Source organism: Salmo salar, chromosome ssa20 (genome assembly GCF_905237065.1).
Source record: "Salmo salar chromosome ssa20, Ssal_v3.1, whole genome shotgun sequence".
NCBI classification, from domain to species: Eukaryota; Metazoa; Chordata; class Actinopteri; order Salmoniformes; family Salmonidae; genus Salmo; species Salmo salar.
In genome coordinates this window covers 55,171,771-55,189,257 of record NC_059461.1, presented here as the reverse complement: position 1 = coordinate 55,189,257, position 17,487 = coordinate 55,171,771, and the positions used below count along the sequence as shown (strand labels likewise).

The window sequence follows — 17,487 nt, the reverse complement described above, 5'->3', positions numbered from 1 at the left end:
ACATTTGTGACATCAATATTTAAAAAATATCAAATACAGTAATATGAGATCTGTATGTAAAACATTTACATTTGACATTTTAGTCATTTAGAACATTCCATTCCAACTAAACATACCATTCCAGTATTTACATCAAATACAGGTATAAAAATATATTTGGTAATTTCGACACAAAATACATTTACAACTACATGCCTTCACAATAACAAGATTCTCAGTAACAGTAACAACAATTGTTTAACTTGCTATGACTGTGATATGTAGTTGTTAATCTACCTTAGTTACGTGCTGCATATCATTTTGCCCCACTGTAGTATCAATGCGCAAAATAGTACGCAGCATCATCTGGATATGTGTGCAACAAAAGTTAAACATTCGTCTTCTGCTACTATTACTGTCAAGCCGTCTACGCAGACAGTTTGACGCATACGTTCTATAAATCCAACGTATGCACCACACAGAACGCACAGCAAATGCCTCTGCAATGCAACGCTGCAAGGCAAACGCAGTGTTTCATTGGAAATGAATACAATTCTGGTGTACTAAAATGAAATAACGCTGTCGGTGTGATCGAAGCGTACTCTTTTTGAGCAGACGGCTGGCGCTGGCTGGCTGCTGCAACAGAGCATCAGATAGATGGGCTACACATACAGAGACAGAGGGACGCTGTATCGCTCGCTCGTATGCTTTTTCTGGTAAGATACATTCAGCCTCTTGCGAATTGAATAACTTATGAAACACAGAGATACGAAAGATATAAAATAATCTATTTGTTCTTTTTTTATTGTGCAACATTTTCAACCATAAATACACGCCTTTAAGCATCAGCAACATCCTCATGATTTTGTAACTACATTCCAAACACTTGCATTTTGCTCCAACGTGATACGCCCTTTAAAAGTTATTGGCCATTGGGTTGCCGTAGCTTCTCCTGTTACTTCTCTGATTTGTTCAGTGGACTTACTTTCATCCGTTAATCATACGTTAAATAATTTAAACGTGCCGTATGATTGGTCTAATTATATTATGCCCGCCTTCTCATATTTCGCGGGGCGCAGTTGGACCACAGGCACGTCTGTCAAGTTAGTCAAACCTCTATTTCCGGGTTTGAAAGTTGTTGCGAAACAGCGTCAATCGTTAAACAAATATATATTTTTAAATTTTGCACCACCATCTTCACTCGGTAATCAAACGGTAACGTCTTTGGAATGGATATAAGTCAATTAGCTAGTTAATGCCTTAGCTCATGAGTGCAGGTCTGTCACACGTGTCTGTATTACATGTGTTACGAACCGGCTCTGAGTTCGCAACAAAAGGGAGACAACGTGGAGACAAGGAGTATCAAAATATATATTTATTAACTAAAGTAACTAAATAATTAACAATGGCGTGTGTAATCAGTAGTGTAAGTGAGTGTTTTGCATACCTGAATGTAATAATGCAGGGTGTTGAAAGGTGCCAAAGCAAATAACCAAAAAGCCACAAAACTACACAACCAAAATCAACAAAGTGTCTGCATGGAGAGAGTCCCTCTTAATGACTGTGGAAGAGGTCTATTTATCCTGGGACCCATCCGGGCCCAGGTGCTTCCCATTTAGCTGACGACCCTTCCAACTCCGCCCACCGGCATCCTAATAAGGAAACAAGAACAAAGAGAGAGAATACGGCAGACAGTGGGAGGGTCGTCACACATGTCATGCTCACTGAATCATCTTTAATGATAAGCGAAGCTTAGAATACATGTATAGGTAGCTAGATTGTTTAAAATGTGCGTGTGTTTGTCTTTCCAGTGATGCTAGCTGAGGTGTTTCAGGTGCTGCGGGGAGCAGGGAAGGTTGGCCAAGCATTTGCCAACACACAAGGGGAGATGCTGAGGCTAATGGCCTGCAACTCCACGCTGGGCACTGGGGTCAAAGCTGCCCAGGAGGTGGTCGAGGGCGTGATGGGCACAGTCATGGGTGGTACTGCCATGGTATGTTCAAACGGGAGAGAAGGGGGGCCTTTCTGCACACATCAAATAGATATACGGATATTGGAGACATTATCACAGTTCAATGTCCTTTTCAGCTTTTAGGCTACATAAAGTGTTATAGTACTCTGCCAAATACAATTGAATGCACCATGGTGTATATTGCCTGGAGTGACATTGAATGAGGCACTGAATGTGACTTTTTCCATGTTCAGCAACAGTCCATCAAGGAGGATGTGTTCCCTGATGCTGAGGGATGGGAGGAAATGGATCCGGACGAGGCTGCTAAATGGGCGGTGGGCTCTGAATTCCCACCAGGCCTAGAGGCCACAGAGATGCCCAGCGGAGCGCCTCTCAGCCCAGCTGGGGGTCCAAGGGGAGCAGGCTGGCCTGGCCAAAGTGCCCGGTTCCTGCACATTGCCTTGACGCAATGGCACAGCAGGTTTTTCCATGACTCAGTAGTGGCCAGACTCACCCCAGATGACATCAAGAAGGCCAGGGAGTCCAAGCAGGCATTTGCCAGGCCTATTGTTAAGCAGAAGGTCAGTGGCATAGGCTTACCTCCTGATTGTCTTTGATCTCATGTGTGGGCTGTAACACTGACTGGGTTTTGGGTTGATATTGAGGTAGGTGTAAATCATGATGGGGCATTGGGGGGTTAAGTTGGTCTGTGCTATATTAGGAAATGCCCACAAGTTCTCAATAGGATTTAAGTCTGGTGAGGAAGGGGGGTCAGGTCATTATTCGGGCATCTTTGAGGCTCTTGCTGGCTAGTCAAGCAGTGGAGTACTTGGATGCATATGATGGAGCATTGTCCTCCATAAATATCCTGGCCTTCTTGAATGCTGAGGACTTCTTCTTCAAGCAGTGGTACAAGAAAGTATCTTCAAGAAACTGGCAGTAGGTTTGGGAGTTGAGTTTCAGTCCATATCAAAGTTTATTTGTCACGTGCGCTGAATACAACAACTAAATACTTACTTACATGCTCTAACCAATAGTGCACAAAAGGTATTAGGTGAACAATAGGTAAGTAAAGAAATAAAACGACAGTAAAAAGACAGGCTATATACAGTAGCGAGGCTATAAAAGTAGCAAGGCTTCATACAGACACAGGTTAGTCAGGCTGATTGAGGTAGTATGTACATATGGTTAAAGTAACTATGCATATATGATGAACAGAGTAGCAGTAGCGTAAAAGAGGGGTTGGCGGGTGGTGGGTGGGGGACACAATGCAGATAGCCCGGTTAGCCAATGTGTGGGAGCACTGGTTGGTCGGCTCAATTGAGGTAGTATGTACATGAATGTATAGTTAAGTGACAGAGAGTAGCAGCAGCGTAAAAAGAGGGGTTGGGGGGGGCACACAATGCAAATAGTTCGGGTAACCATTTGGTTACCTGTTCAGGAGTCTTATGGCTTGGGGGTAAAAACTGTTGAGAAGCCTTTTTGTCCTAGACTTGGCACTCCGGTACCGCTTGCCATGCGGTAGCAGAGAGAACAGTCTGTGGCTGGGGTCTTTGACAATTTTTAGGGCCTTCCTCTGACACCGCCTGGTGTAGAGGTCCTGGATGGCAGGCAGTTTAGCCCCAGTGATGTACTGGGCCGTACGCACTACCCTCTGTAGTGCCTCGCAGTCAGAGGCAGAGCAATTGCCATACCAGGCTGTGATGCAACCAGTCAGGATGCTCTCGATGTTGCAGCTGTAGAACCTTTTGAGGATCTCAGGACCCATGCCAAATCTTTTTAGGTTCCTGAGGGGGAATAGGCTTTGTTGTGCCCTCTTCACGACTGTCTTGGTGTGTTTGGACCATTCTAGTTTGTTGTTGATGTGGACACCAAGGAACTTGAAGTTCTCAACCTGCTCCACTACAGCCCCGTCGAGGTGTTTAGTCCCAGAATCCTTAGCTTAGTGATTAGCTTTGAGGGTACTATGGTGTTGAACGCTGAGCTGTAGTCAAGGAATAGCATTCTCACGTAAGTGTTCCTTTTGTCCAGGTGGGAAAGGGCAGTGTGGAGTGCAATAGAGATTGCATCATCTGTGGATCTGTTTGGGTGGTATGCAAATTGGAGTGGGTCTAGGGTTTCTGGGATAATGGTGTTGATGTGAGCAATGACCAACCTTTCAAAGCACTTCATGGCTACAGACGTGAGTGCTACGGGTCTGTAGTCATCACCCCGAAAAGGTTCAACTACCTCATCCTTAATGATAGCAGCCCATACCAGTACCCCTCCTCCACCTTGCTGGCGCCTGACTCGAAGTGGTGCACTGTGTCCATTACTGAACCATCCATCTGGTCCATCAAGAGTCACTCTCATTTCATCTGTTCATAAAACCTTTGAAAAATCTGTCTTCAGAAATTTCTTTGCCCAATCTTGACGCCTTAACTTGTGAATCTTATTCAGTGGTAGTCGTGTTTCAGCCTTGTAGACCTTGGCCATGTCTCTGAGCACTTGACACCTTGTACTTCTGGACACTCCAGGTAGGTTGCAGTTCTGGAATATGGTGGCACTGGGGGTCAATGGGTTCCTGGTAGCTTGAAGTCTTTTGCAGTTAATTTGCGCCCCAGTTGACTATTCGCAACAAAACGTTTGTCTGGTGGTCACGCCTCAATAGTTTAGCTATTTGAAGAGCGTTGCATCCGTTTGAAAGGCATTTTACAATTAGATTTTTTAGTGTCAGTTAAATCTCTTTTTTGGCCCATTTTTACCTGAGGCAATGAAGCTGTCTAATAATTATGCACACCTTAATATAAGGTGTTAACTTTTCACACACCCTCCCTCATTACACATACATATCACCTGAAAAATGATTAAATCCAATAAGCATTCAAGTTTATATGGTTTGTAGTTGAAAATGTGCATAGAAATAATAAGATCAGAATACTCACTTGCCTAATTGTGCACGCAGTATATATATTTTTTAACATGTGTTAATGTGCAGTGTTGTCCTTTGGTATGAGACTTGTTCTTTTTGCAGTAGCTCAAATTAGCAAATTTGATCGTTAAAACAATAACATTCTCATTTTTACAGCTTAGTGATCGTGCAAGAGAGAGGAAGGTCCCTTCCACGAGAATCAGCAGGCTGGTTAACTTCGGGGGTAAGCGTTTCACTGCAATTAATGTAAATCACCCCCAGATATTGAAGTTGTATTAGGTACACCTATAGGATTCTATTGCTAGAATGCCATACAACAGATGTCTAAGGAAACATGACCCAGCCAGCATGCAGCTATATTACAATCAATATTTCTAATATTCTTAAATCAACTATTATAGTCATGACATCATTGCACAGCCCTGTCCCTATGACCTTGAGTCAAGTATACCTCTGTATAATCACTTACACCAAGCTCTCTGTGACTCATCTTAAATGGTACATGTTACTGTGTATGATCGGTGTGTCTCAGAAGTGAATGCGTATAATGGTAGGCACACTTACCATAGTTCCTTATGTCTGCCTCCTTGGCAGGTCTGGCTGTCGGGCTGGGACTAGGTGCCATTGCAGAGGTGGCGAAGCAATCTATGGGAGCCAAGCGTGCAGGTAGGTTCCTCCATGCATCTCTGAAACAGACATGAGATGAAGAAGCTGCATGATAGGTGGCACTGGAGGTCGTACGATTGGCTGCCAGGCTGGACTGACTGAAGTTCCTCTCAATATGGCTTGGTTCACCCTTTGTATGTTATGATATACAGTGTTTCTCAAGAGTGTAGTTACTTCGGTCTTGCTCATGAATTCAGACTTTACTTTGTTTCACTCGCTCATTCACTCTGATTCTGTAATAAACTCCACCATGTCTTTCTCAGAGGGTGCCCTGTTGGACTCACCTCTCTTGTCTGAGGCCAATGCTGAGAGGATAGTGAACACCTTGTGCAAAGTCAGAGGGGCAGCCCTCAAAATAGGACAGATGCTCAGTATACAAGGTATAGTGATCTACCCTCCCCTCTGTCACCCACCACATTAACTTTGATTAAATTACTTGGAATACTTGTTAGATGCAGCATATCAGAGCAAAAACCAAGCCATGATGTTGAAGGAATTGTCCGTAGAGCTCCGAGACAGGATTGTGTCGAGGCACAGATCTGGGGAAGGTTACCCAAAAAATGTCTGCAGCATTGAAGTTCCAGAAGGACACAGTGGCCTCCATCATTATTAAATGGAAGAAGTTTGGAACCACCAAGACCGTTCCTAGAACTGACCACACGGCCAAACTGAGCAATATGGGGAGAAGCGCCTTGGTCAGGGAGGTGACCAAGAACCCGATGGTCACTCTGACAGAGCTCCTCTGTGGAGATGGGAAAACATTCCAGAAGGACAAACTTCTCTGCAGCACTCCATCAATCTGGCCTTTATGGTAGAATGGCCAGACGGAAGCCATTTCTCAGTAAAAGGCACATGACAGCCCGCTTGGAGTTTGCCAAAAGGCATCTAAAGGGCTCTCAGACCATGAGAAATAAGATTCTCTGGTCTGATGAACCCAAGATTGAACTCTTTGGCCTGAATGTCAAGCATCACATCTGGAGGAAACCTGGCACCATCCCTACAGTGAATCACTTTCGTGTTTTTGACGTAAAATGGTTTTGTTGTACTGTATGAATGTTTCTAGTTTTGTTTTATGTTGTGTTAGTGTATGTAAGTTGTTTTGTCTGAAACGTTCCCTCTGCTGCTGTTGGACCAGGTCTCTCTTGGAAAAGAAATGTTATCTCAATGAGAAAAACCTGTAGAAATGAAGGTCAAAAAATGGTGGTGGCAGCATCATGCTGTGGGGATGTTTTTCAGCGGCAGGGACTGGGAGACTAGTCAGGATTGAGGAAAAGCTGAACGGCGCAAAGTACAGAGAGATCCTTGATGAAAACCTGCTCCAGAGTGCTCAGGACCTCAGACTGGGGAAAAGGTTCATCTTCCAACAGGACAAAGACCCTAAGCACACAGCCAAGACAACACAGGAGTGGCTTTGGGGCAAGTCTCGAAATGTCCTTGAGTGGCCCAGCCAGAACCCAGACTTGAACCCGATCAAACATCTCTGGGAGAGACCTGAAAATAGCTGTGCAGCGACGCTCTCTATTCCAACCTGACAGAGCTTTAGAGGATCTGCAGAGAATGGGAGAAACTCCAAGCTTGCAGCGTCATACCCAAGAAGACTCAAGGCTGTAATCACAGCCAAAGGTTCTTCAACAATGTACTGAGTCTGATTACTTATGCAAATGTGATATTTCCATTTTTAATACATTTGCAAAAATTTCTAAACTTGTTTTTACATTGTCATTGTGTGTAGATTCAGGGAGAAAAAAGCCCCAATACATTATAGAATAAGGCTGCAACTTAACAATGTGGAAAAAGTCAAGGGGTCTGAATATTTAGATGGATGGTTCTGTCGACTGTGGGACCTTATATAGACAGGTGTGTGCCTTTTCAAATCATGTCCAATCAATTGAATTTACCACAGGTGGACTCCAATCAAGTTGTAGAAACATCTCAAGGATGATCAATGAAACAGGATGCACCTGAGCTCAATTTTAAGTCTCATAGCAAAGGGTCTGAATACTTAGGTCATTAAGGCATTTCTGTTTTTTATTTTGAATTCATTTGTTAATTTTTTCTTTTTTTTTCTTCACTTTGTCAATATAGTATTGTGTGTAGATTGATGAGGAACAAATCAATATTTAATCAATTTCAGAATATGGCTGTAACGTAACAAAATGTGGAAAAAGTCAAGGGGTCTGAATATTTTCTGAATGCGCTGTATACTAGGTCAATTTAACACGTGTTGTGTTCTTCCCGGTAGATAACTCCTTCATAAACCCCCAGCTACAGAAGATCTTTGAGCGGGTCCGACAGAGTGCGGACTTCATGCCCGCCTGGCAGATGAATGTGCGTCATGCATACACTGAAATATCTTCTTAAACTTCAGTTATTGTATAGTACAGATAGACATTCCATATATTTGACTTTCCACTACTATGACTGTTTTACTATGACTGTTTGCAAGTCATTTTGGAATTGAATTGGACTTCTAGACTGATGTCCCCTCTGCTGTGTATGTCACTGCAGAAAGTTCTGGAGGAGGAGCTAGGTGCAGGCTGGAGGAAGCAGCTGTTGTCGTTTGAGGACAAGCCTTTCGCCGCCGCCTCAATTGGCCAGGTGCATCACGGGATGCTGCAAGACGGCAGGGAGGTCGCCATGAAGATCCAGGTGAGGGATGCCATAAATATCCTTTGACATCCAAAGGGAACCAGCCTCCAATGCCAGGTTCAGTAGTATAGTAATGGTAGCAATAGTAATGGTATCAGTCACTGACCCATGAATAGAGGAGGTTTAATTTGTCATTGTAAAGTCTTTGGATGAAGAAAAAAAAAAACAACCTACTTAACATCCCAACCCCTAGTTAGTGGTTGGGTGTGTTTTTATTTTAACACTAACTTGTAAAAAAGGTTCTTGTTCTGGTGAAGAGATTCTCGCTGTGTTTTGTCATGGGAGCTCTAAGATTAGATTCTTGATATTCTCAGACAGTCTTTGATCTTTACTCATGTAATTCTGTTCTCACTCTCTCTCTCTCTCTCCCTCCATTGCAGTACCCAGGAGTAGCTGAGAGCATCCACAGTGACATCAACAACCTGATGTCTGTGCTGAAGATGAGCCTTGTTCTACCAGAGGGTAAGGGTTCAGAAATCTAAACCTATTGTAATAATGATGATGATGATGATAAGAAGAATGTATTCAACTTGTATAGCGCTTTTCATTACAAAAATGATCTCAACGCTTAAATAATAATTGGTCCTCTGTATTGAATGCTTTGTAGTGAGAGTCCCAAGTGCTTGGGAAAATGCCCTGAGGCTGCCCAACTTATATTGACATTATTTTCTCGCAGGCTTGTTTGCAGACAGTAGTCTAGAGGTCCTTCAAAGAGAGCTGGCGTGGGAGTGTGACTACAAGAGAGAGGCGGAGAGTGCCAAGCATTTTAAGTAAGCCCTACACCTCTGAGTCTGTCATAAAGCATGAAGTCTCTTCAGAAGGACTGATCATTAACTTGAATAGCCTGTAGTAGTCCTCTTAGTGTATCCAAATGTTACTATACCGTGACTATAAATTAAATACCACTTAAAATACCACTTTCCACAGTATTGGAGATGCTGGCCCTCATTTTATTTTCTAGATTTATTTAGTTTAGTTCCTATCAAGATGATACTCTCTCTAATGCACTGTGAATCTGATGGTAGTCCACTTTGTGTGCCTGTTGTATAGTGATTCATAGTAATGTACCAGTTTAGTCCTGTTGAGCAGATGATTGATTTATGTCTGCCTCAGGTCACTTTTGGCAGATGACCCATTTTTCCACGTGCCATTTGTGGTGGACGAGCTCTCAGGAAGGAGGGTTCTGGCCATGGAGCTGGTGTCAGGGGTACCGCTGGACAGCTGTGTAGATCTGGATCAGGAGACAAGGAACCAGGTAAGAGCTGACCTCTGATCTCCAGCCAGGAGAATAAACATTGGGTGAATGTGATGAATGGTCTTTTTCCTGGTAGCGCTGTGGGATGATGTTGTGGCCACATTATTACCTACCCTTAGTCTAACTCGGTGACTGGTTGACTGACCGGAGACCTTTTTGTAGCTATGACTGCCCTTAACCCAGCTTTCCCAAGGCGTGCACGTTTTGGTTTTTGCCCTAACACTACACAGCTGATTCATATTATCCAACGTTGATGATTATTTGAATTAGCTGGGTAGTGCTAGGGCAAAAACCAAAACGGGCACGCTTTGGGGTCCTGAAGACTGGGTTTGGGGAAACTCTGCCTTAATAGATATGTTGCTATACTATGACTCTGCAGACCAGCTGTGTACTATGACTGCAGACCAGCTGTATAATGTGCTCTTCTCAGTTGTCATTGATTTGAAGAAATTAGGCATTACCCCCAAAACCCTTTTGAAGCAATGAATCACATATGCCATTGTCTCTACAGTAGAGGAATCATGTATATTTATTAGATGGATCTAGTGATTTGTAGCATCTGGTTTAAAATGGCTCCAGGTTCTTACTTTGTAAACAGACAATGTTTCACTCATGATTCAGCACCTGTGGCATTGGGATGAAATGGAAACCACAGAAAACTGAGAGGATTATTAAGGATCGGACCCTTTTTTTCCAATTTTCCCCTAAAATGACTTACCCAAATCTAACTGCCTGTAGCTCTGGACCTGAAGCAAGGATATGGATATTCTTGATACCATTTGAAAGGAAACATTTTGAAGTTTGTGGAAATTAATGTAGGAGAATATAGCACATTAGATCTGGTAAAAGATAATACAAAGAGAAAAAACATGCGTTTTTTATTTTTTCATATTTGAAATGCAAGGGAAAGGCCACAATGTATTATTCCAGCTTAGGCGCAATTTTGATTTTGGCCACTTGATGGCAGCAGTGTAAAGTTTTAGACTGATCCAATGAACCATTGCGTTTAAGTTCAAAATGTTGTATCAAGTCTGCCCAAATGTGCCAGATAGGTTTATGAATACATTTTCTAGTTCATAACTGTGCACTCTCCTCAAACAATAGCATGGTATTCTTTCACTGTAATAGCTACTGTAAATTGGACAGTGCAGTTTGATAAAAAATCATGTAATCTTTCTTCCCATATCAGAGATGTCTATGTCCTGGGAAATGTTCTTGTTACTTACAACCACATGCTAATCACATTAGCTCAAATGTCCCGTGGGGGGGGACACTGATCCTGTAGAAGTTAAAAGGATGCTCTAAAACCACATTTCTGATGCAACACTATGCACATGGGCCATTTGACCAGCAGAGGGCCGTAACCCGAGTTGAGTGGTGACACTATCGCTCACTATGTAAGGTTGTGCCCCCCCCCCCCAGATCTGCTTCAACATCCTACAGCTGTGTCTGAGAGAGCTCTTTGAGGACCCCAACTGGGCCAACTTCTTTTACAACGCTGAACAGAACAAGGTGAGAGGATGAGTGAGCCTGTGACAAGATGCTGGGGACGTCCCATATGGCATCCTATTCTCTATATAGTGTGCTACTTTTGACCAGAGCCCACAGGGTGCACAGATTATGTAGGGAATAGGGTGCCATTTGGGAATCAGAGCTTTGTCGTTCATCAATACCATGACTCTGACCTTCAAGCTAGTTTTTGTATGAATTAGCTTTATAACGAATTTATAACAGCATACATGTACAAAAAAAGTAACATTCATTTTCATGAGAACATACCACTTTATTCCCCGCGTTTATGAACATGTACGGTGGCGATTGTTGTTTTGGTGGGGATGTGACGTAGTTTAACCTCTGCCCACTGTGTCTCCAGATTATTCTGTTGGATTTCGGTGCGTGCCGGGATTACCCTGAGGCCTTCACAGATGATTACGTACAGGTAAATTAACCTCAGTCGTGTGCATTAACACCAAACGGAGGAAAATGGACTGAAACGGACAGACTACCTGGACACATTTTTGCTACGGTGTGCCCTAACAATTAGTGCATTCAGAAAGAATTTAGACCCCTTGACCTTTTCCAAATGTTGTTACGTTACAGGCTTATTCTAAAATAGATGAAAATAAAAATACTCATCAGTCTACACACAATACCCCATAATGACAAAGCAAAAACGGGGTTTTAGAAATGTTCTTCTAATAAAAACTGGAAATATCCCATTTACAAAGACCCTTTACTCAGTACTTTGTTGAAGCAGTGATTACAGCCTCGAGTCTTCTTGGGTATGACGCTACAGTCTTTGCACACCTGTATTTGGGGAGTTTCTCCCATTCTTCTCTGCAGATCCTCTCAAGCTCTGTCAGGTTGGATGGGGAGCGTCGCGGCACAGCTATTTTCACGTCTCTCCAGAGATGTTCGATCAGGTTCAAGTCCGGGCTCTGGCTGGGTGACTGAAGCCACTCCTGCATTGTCTTGGCTGTGTGCTTAGGGTTGTTGTCCTGTTGGAAGGTGAACGTTTGCCCCAGTCTGAGGTCTTGAGCTCCCTGGAGCAGGTTTTCATCAAGGATCTCTCCTTTGCTCCATTCATCTTTGCCTCTGCTGACTAGTCTCTCAGTCCCTGCCGCTGAAAAACATTCCCACAGCTTGATGCTGCCAACACCATGCTTCACCGTAGGGATGGTGTCAGGTTTCCTCCAGAAGTGACGCTTGGCATTCAGCCCAAAGAGTTCAATTTTGGTTTTATCAGACCAGAGAATCTTGTTTCTCATGGTCTGAGAGTCCTTTAGGTGCCTTTTGGCAAACTCCAAGTGGGCTGTCATGTGCCTTTTACTGAGGAGTGGCTTCCGTCTGGCCACTCTACCATAAAGGCCTGATTGGTGCTGCAGAGATGGTTGTCCTTCTGGAAGGTTCTCTCATCTTCACAGAGGCCCTCTGGAGCTCTGTAAGCGTGACCATCGGGTTCTTGGTCACCTCCCTGACCAAGGCCCTTCTCCCCTGATTGCTCAGTTTGGCCGGGCGGCCAGCTCTAGGAAGAGTCTCTTGGTGGTTCCAAACTTCTTCCATTTAAGAATGATGGAGTCCACTGTGTTCTTGGGAACCTTCAATGCTGCATACATTCTTTTGGTACCCTTCCTCAGATCTGTGCCTCGATACAATCCTGTCTCGGAGCTCTATTGACAATTACTTCAACCTCATGGCTTGGTTTTTACTCTGACATGCACTGTCAACTGTGGGACCTTTATATAGACGTGTGTGTGCCTTTCCAAATGGTATACAATCAATTGAATTTACCACAGGTAGAATCTAATCATGGCTTTGAGTTTGTTCTCTGTAACCTTTTTGATATGGTAAGTTGGTCTGTCTGTGTCCAGGTGGTGCACGCAGCCTCCATTGGCGATAGGGAGACTGTACTGGAGAAATCCAAGGACCTTAAGTTCCTCACAGGGTTTGAGGCCAAGGTAAGAGGGTATTTATGTGCAGTGGTAACTATGGTATCATGAAGCGCATACATTTTTGATGTGTGGTTTGGGGTATATACGTTGCAATGTACTGTTCTATACTTTTGAGTTAGTAAACAAAGGGACATAAAGTAATATTATAAGCCATAAAGGTGCATACATGGTTATAACACGTAATAAAGCGTTATACATGCAGAGTGTTACCGAGTTGTTGTGTTGAAATGCCCTCTCTCCCCAGGCGTTCCAGGACGCCCACGTGGAGGCTGTGATGATTCTGGGCGAGGCCTTCGCCAACTCTCACCCCTTTGACTTTGGCACCCAGAGCACCACGCAGCGGATCCAGAGTCTGATCCCCGTCATGCTGCGTCACCGCCTCACCCCGCCCCCGGAGGAGACCTACTCCCTGCACCGCAAGATGGCCGGCTCCTTCCTCATCTGCTCCAAGCTTGGCGCCAAAATCGCCTGCAAGGACATGTTCCTGGACATCTACAACTCCTACCAACAGCGGCGGCTGGAGAAGGCTGCCCAAATTCAGGTCTAGATAGGGTCAAAGGTCATTACTAGTGGTCACCCTCTCAGACTGCACCCTAGTGGGCAGAACTGACAGTCCAACTCCCATGGCTTTGTACTATGTTTATTTAAGATATAGTAACTGCACTACATGGATGATCCACAGACTCCCAGCACTTTGACTCTGTCAGTGACTTGATGCCACTCCAAAACTGAGTGAGGTGGTCTGGCAGTAAGGAGTGGGAGGCAGAGCGTCTGCTTGTATAAAAGAACACAGAAAGAAACTCTAGCATTTGTGTGATTTGAATCACTTGAGATTAGTGTTAATAATAATTGTTTAAAGGTATGGTCCAACTTGATGTACATATAATTGATTTGAGCTGTGTCTCTGTTAAGGGAAAAGGTAATATGTTTTGAGTGTTGGATTGTGTTTTTGATGTGCCCTGGTCCAATGGTTTCCATCGAACTGTCATTTTTAATGTAAATGCCACAAACATCGTATTTGTTTCTGAAAATGGCAGTGTTTGTCCTCAAAGCCATTTTTACACTGAAAGTGAAGTGGATGTTATTATACACAGTACAAAGATTGCAATAATATTTGAAAGAGCAATCTTCAACAGGTATAATTTTGGCTAAAAACAATGTGGGGAATATTTAATGCTGGAAAATAACTTCTATACAAGGCTTATTTCACTGCCTTTGGTTGCAGTATTGAGCTGCCTTGTGCATGTATTTCCACAGCATGTTGATGAGCATTGTTCTACGTATTTTAAAGGACTGTTTGATGGAAACCCTAATGTCCTTGAAAACAGTATGATAAAATAGTCCAGCTAGATGACGTCGTCTGTAAAAAAAACATCTGCATAAATGTGTGCGTTAATGTTCTGTTCCATGCACTTTGGGACCGTACTCCACCTCCGTAAGACATAATCAATGATTATTCTGTGGGTTTCCATCCTTGCAATTAACAGTTGACTAAAAGGGAGACCTATTGCCACGCGATAGCTATTTAAATTGGGTTAAATTCAGAACAAAACGGGCTGAAATGTGAAGGATAACCTCCTTTTCTCCAATAAGAAATGCTAATTTTGTTGCAAAAGGTTTTGCTATGGTATACACTAATGAATATACGCCTGTATTAGCAGGCGCCTGCTAGTAATGAGGTGATTTACCAGCTCAGATAACACAAAAACATACCTTAAACATGTTTACTCTGATGTTTAAGAGATGGGGCAGGGAATGGAACATCGACTAAATGGCCCATCTTTACTGTATATTCTGCTAAACTCTCTGATGTACACAAGGTGAAGCACTGTAAGGTGCATACGGAGAAGATGGTTTACTGGTGTGAGCCCTAGCTGTTGGATTTCCTTCTTCACTCCCCGTGAGTTATTTACTGTTTATGTCTCTGGACTGAAATAGAGGAGACCTTCCAGGGTCCACATACAGAACATCATGATAATAGCTCTTTCCATTCTAATGCTATTTCCTCCACAATAATCTAATGGACAGTTAGCCATTATATTCCATCACCTCTGGCCCATCTACCTTGTCCTTGTACCAGACATACAGTGGCAAGAAAAATTATGTGAACCTTTTGGAATGATCTGGATTTCTGCTTAAATTGGTCATACAATTTTGATCTGATCTTCATCTAAGTCACAACAATAGACAGTCTGCTTAAACTAATAACACACAAACAATTCTACATTTTCATGTCTTTATTGAACACACCATGTAAACATTCACAGTGCAGGGTGGGAAAAGTATGTGAACCCTTGGATGTAATAACTGGTTGACCCTCCTTTGGACGTAATAACCTCAACCAAACATGTTCTGTAGTTGCGGATCAGACCTGCACAACGGTCAGGAGGAATTTTGGACCATTCCTCTTTACAAAACTGTTTTCAGTTCTGCAATATTCTTGTGATGTCTGGTGTGAACCGCTCTCTTGAGGTCATGCCACTGCATCTCAATCGGGTTGAGGTTAGGACTCTGACTGGGCCACTCCAGAAGGTGTATTTTTTTCTGTTGAAGCCATTCTGTTGTTGATTTACTTCTGTGTTTTGGGTCGTTGTCCCGTTGCATCACACAACTTCTGTTGATCTTCAATTGGCGGACAAATAGCCTTACATTCTCCTGCAAAAAGTCTTGATAAACTTGGGAATTCATTTTTCTGTCGACGATAGCAAGTTGTCCAGGCCCTGAGGCAGCAAATCAGACCCAAACCATGATGCTCCCTTCACCATACATTACAGTTGGGATGAGGTTTTGATGTTGGTGTGCTGTGCCTTTTTTTTCTCCACACATAATGTGTGTTCCTTCCAAACAACTGAACTATAGTTTAATCTGTCCACAGAATATTTTGCACATCGAGGTGCTCTTTTGCAAACTTGAGACGTGCAGCAAGGTTTTTTTTGGACACTTCTTCCGTGGTGTCCTCCCATGAACACCATTCTTGTTTAGTGTTTTACGTATCGTAGACTCGTCAACAGAGATGTTAGCATTTTCCAGAGATTTCTGTAAGTCTTTAGTTGACACTGTAGGATTCTTCTAAACCTCATTTAGCATTCTGCGCTGTGCTCTTGCAGTCATCTTTGCAGCACGCCACTCCTAGGGAGAGTAGCAACAGCGCTGAACTTTCTCCATTTATTGACCGTTTGTCTTTATTGACAGGCTGATGAACATCAAGGCTGAACATCAAGGCTTTTAGAGATACTTTTGTAACCCTTTCCAGCTTTATGCAAGTCAACAATTCTTAATCTTAGGTCTTCTGAGATCTCTTTTGTTTAAGGCATGGTTCACATCAGACAATGCTTCTTGTGAATAGAAAACTCAAATGTAGTGTTTTGTATCGAGCAGGGCAACTCGAACCAACAACCCCAATCTCGTCTCATTGATTGGACTCCAGGTTAGCTGACTCCTAACTCCAGTTAGCTTTTGGAGAAGTCATTATTCTAGGGGTTCACATACTTTTTCTAACCTACACTGTGAATGTTTAAATTATGTATTCAATATAGACAAGAAAAACACAATACTTTGCGTGTTATTAGTTTAAGCACACTATGTTTGTCTATTGTTGTGACTTAGATGAAGATCAAATTTTATGACCAATTTATGCATCAATCCAGGTAATTCCGAAGGGTTCACATACTTTTTCTTGCCACTGTACCTCTGATTGTCAAGGTAGAATATTGACTAAGTAGGCTATTACTGTCAAACCTAGAAGCTATCAATAATGAAAACCTTAACTATTATCTGTATGAGAAGAGGAGTGCTGCGCTGCAGTCCTGTAGTCACAAGCTTTAAGTTACACAATTATGCATGTAGGGCCAAACGAGTATGAATGTTAGTATTAATTGCCACTTCTAAGCAGTGGTGTAAAGTACTTAAGTAGTACTTTAAAGTATTTTTACTTAAGTTGTTTTTGGGGGCGTCTGTACTTTACTATTTATGTTTTTTAGTACTTTTACTTCACTACATTCCTAAAGAAAATGTTATTTTTACTCCATACATTTTCCCTGACACCCAAAAGTACTAGTTACAATTTGAATGCTTAGCAGTACAGGGGAAAAGGTCAAATTCACATACTTATCAAGAGAACGTCCCTGGTCATCCCTACTGCCTCTGATCTGATGGACTCACTAAACATAAATGCTTCCTTTGTAAATTGTGTCTGAGGGTTGGATTGTGCCCCTGGCTGTCAGAAAAGTAATAAAAAAGGAAATTGTCCAGTCTGGTTGGCTAAATATGAGTAATGTGATGTATAGCTTTTTTGAGTACTTTTTCCACAACTGTACTTAATTACATTTAAAATTGGATACTTTTAGACTTTTACTCAAGTAGTATTTTACTGGGTTGCTTTCACTTTTACGTGAGTCATTTTATATTAAGATATCTTTACTTTTACTCAAGTATGACAATGTAGTACATTTTCCACCTCTGCTTCTAAGGACATTTATCAAATAAGATGTAATAACTGGCACATACACTGGGAAAGGAAAGGCTCAGTGATGTTGTAGTTTTGTGTAATGGAAAGTTGGATTGCAATGGTGCTAATAATGACCAGCTGGTTTTCGTTTATATCGGCATGAAAATGGACATTTTG

At 42.6% G+C, this 17,487-nt stretch overlaps 1 protein-coding gene across 3 annotated transcripts; it reads left to right on the top strand.

Annotated features, from left to right (window-relative positions):
* Positions 1-416: 416 nt before the first annotated feature.
* On the top strand, positions 417-17,116 carry LOC106580831 (atypical kinase COQ8B, mitochondrial-like). Of its 3 annotated transcripts, none has more exons than XM_014162300.2 (15): positions 417-695; positions 1,791-1,972; positions 2,185-2,511; positions 4,998-5,064; positions 5,436-5,507; positions 5,771-5,887; positions 7,750-7,835; positions 8,016-8,156; positions 8,537-8,618; positions 8,833-8,926; positions 9,270-9,411; positions 10,834-10,923; positions 11,285-11,350; positions 12,783-12,869; positions 13,108-17,116. In XM_014162300.2, exons 2-15 carry the CDS (start codon positions 1,793-1,795, stop codon positions 13,408-13,410), a joined length of 1,854 nt encoding a protein of 617 aa, XP_014017775.1. In that variant the 5' UTR covers positions 417-695; positions 1,791-1,792; the 3' UTR covers positions 13,411-17,116. The 3 variants fall into 3 exon arrangements, with proteins under 3 accessions (XP_014017775.1, XP_014017774.1, XP_014017776.1); XM_014162299.2 differs by lacking the exon at positions 417-695 and adding an exon at positions 1,096-1,194; XM_014162301.2 differs by lacking the exon at positions 417-695 and adding an exon at positions 1,108-1,183.
* The last annotated feature ends 371 nt before the right edge of the window (positions 17,117-17,487 follow it).

Bases quoted from the DNA above. Each gene is read 5' to 3' on its own strand.
- LOC106580831 (XM_014162300.2), top strand. From the start codon at position 1,793: ATGCTAGCTGAGGTGTTTCAGGTGCTGCGGGGAGCAGGGAAGGTTGGC. The intron at 7,836-8,015 runs GTGCGTCATGCA...ATGTCACTGCAG, and splicing joins TGCCCGCCTGGCAGATGAAT to AAAGTTCTGGAGGAGGAGCT. The intron at 8,927-9,269 runs GTAAGCCCTACA...TGTCTGCCTCAG, and splicing joins GAGAGTGCCAAGCATTTTAA to GTCACTTTTGGCAGATGACC.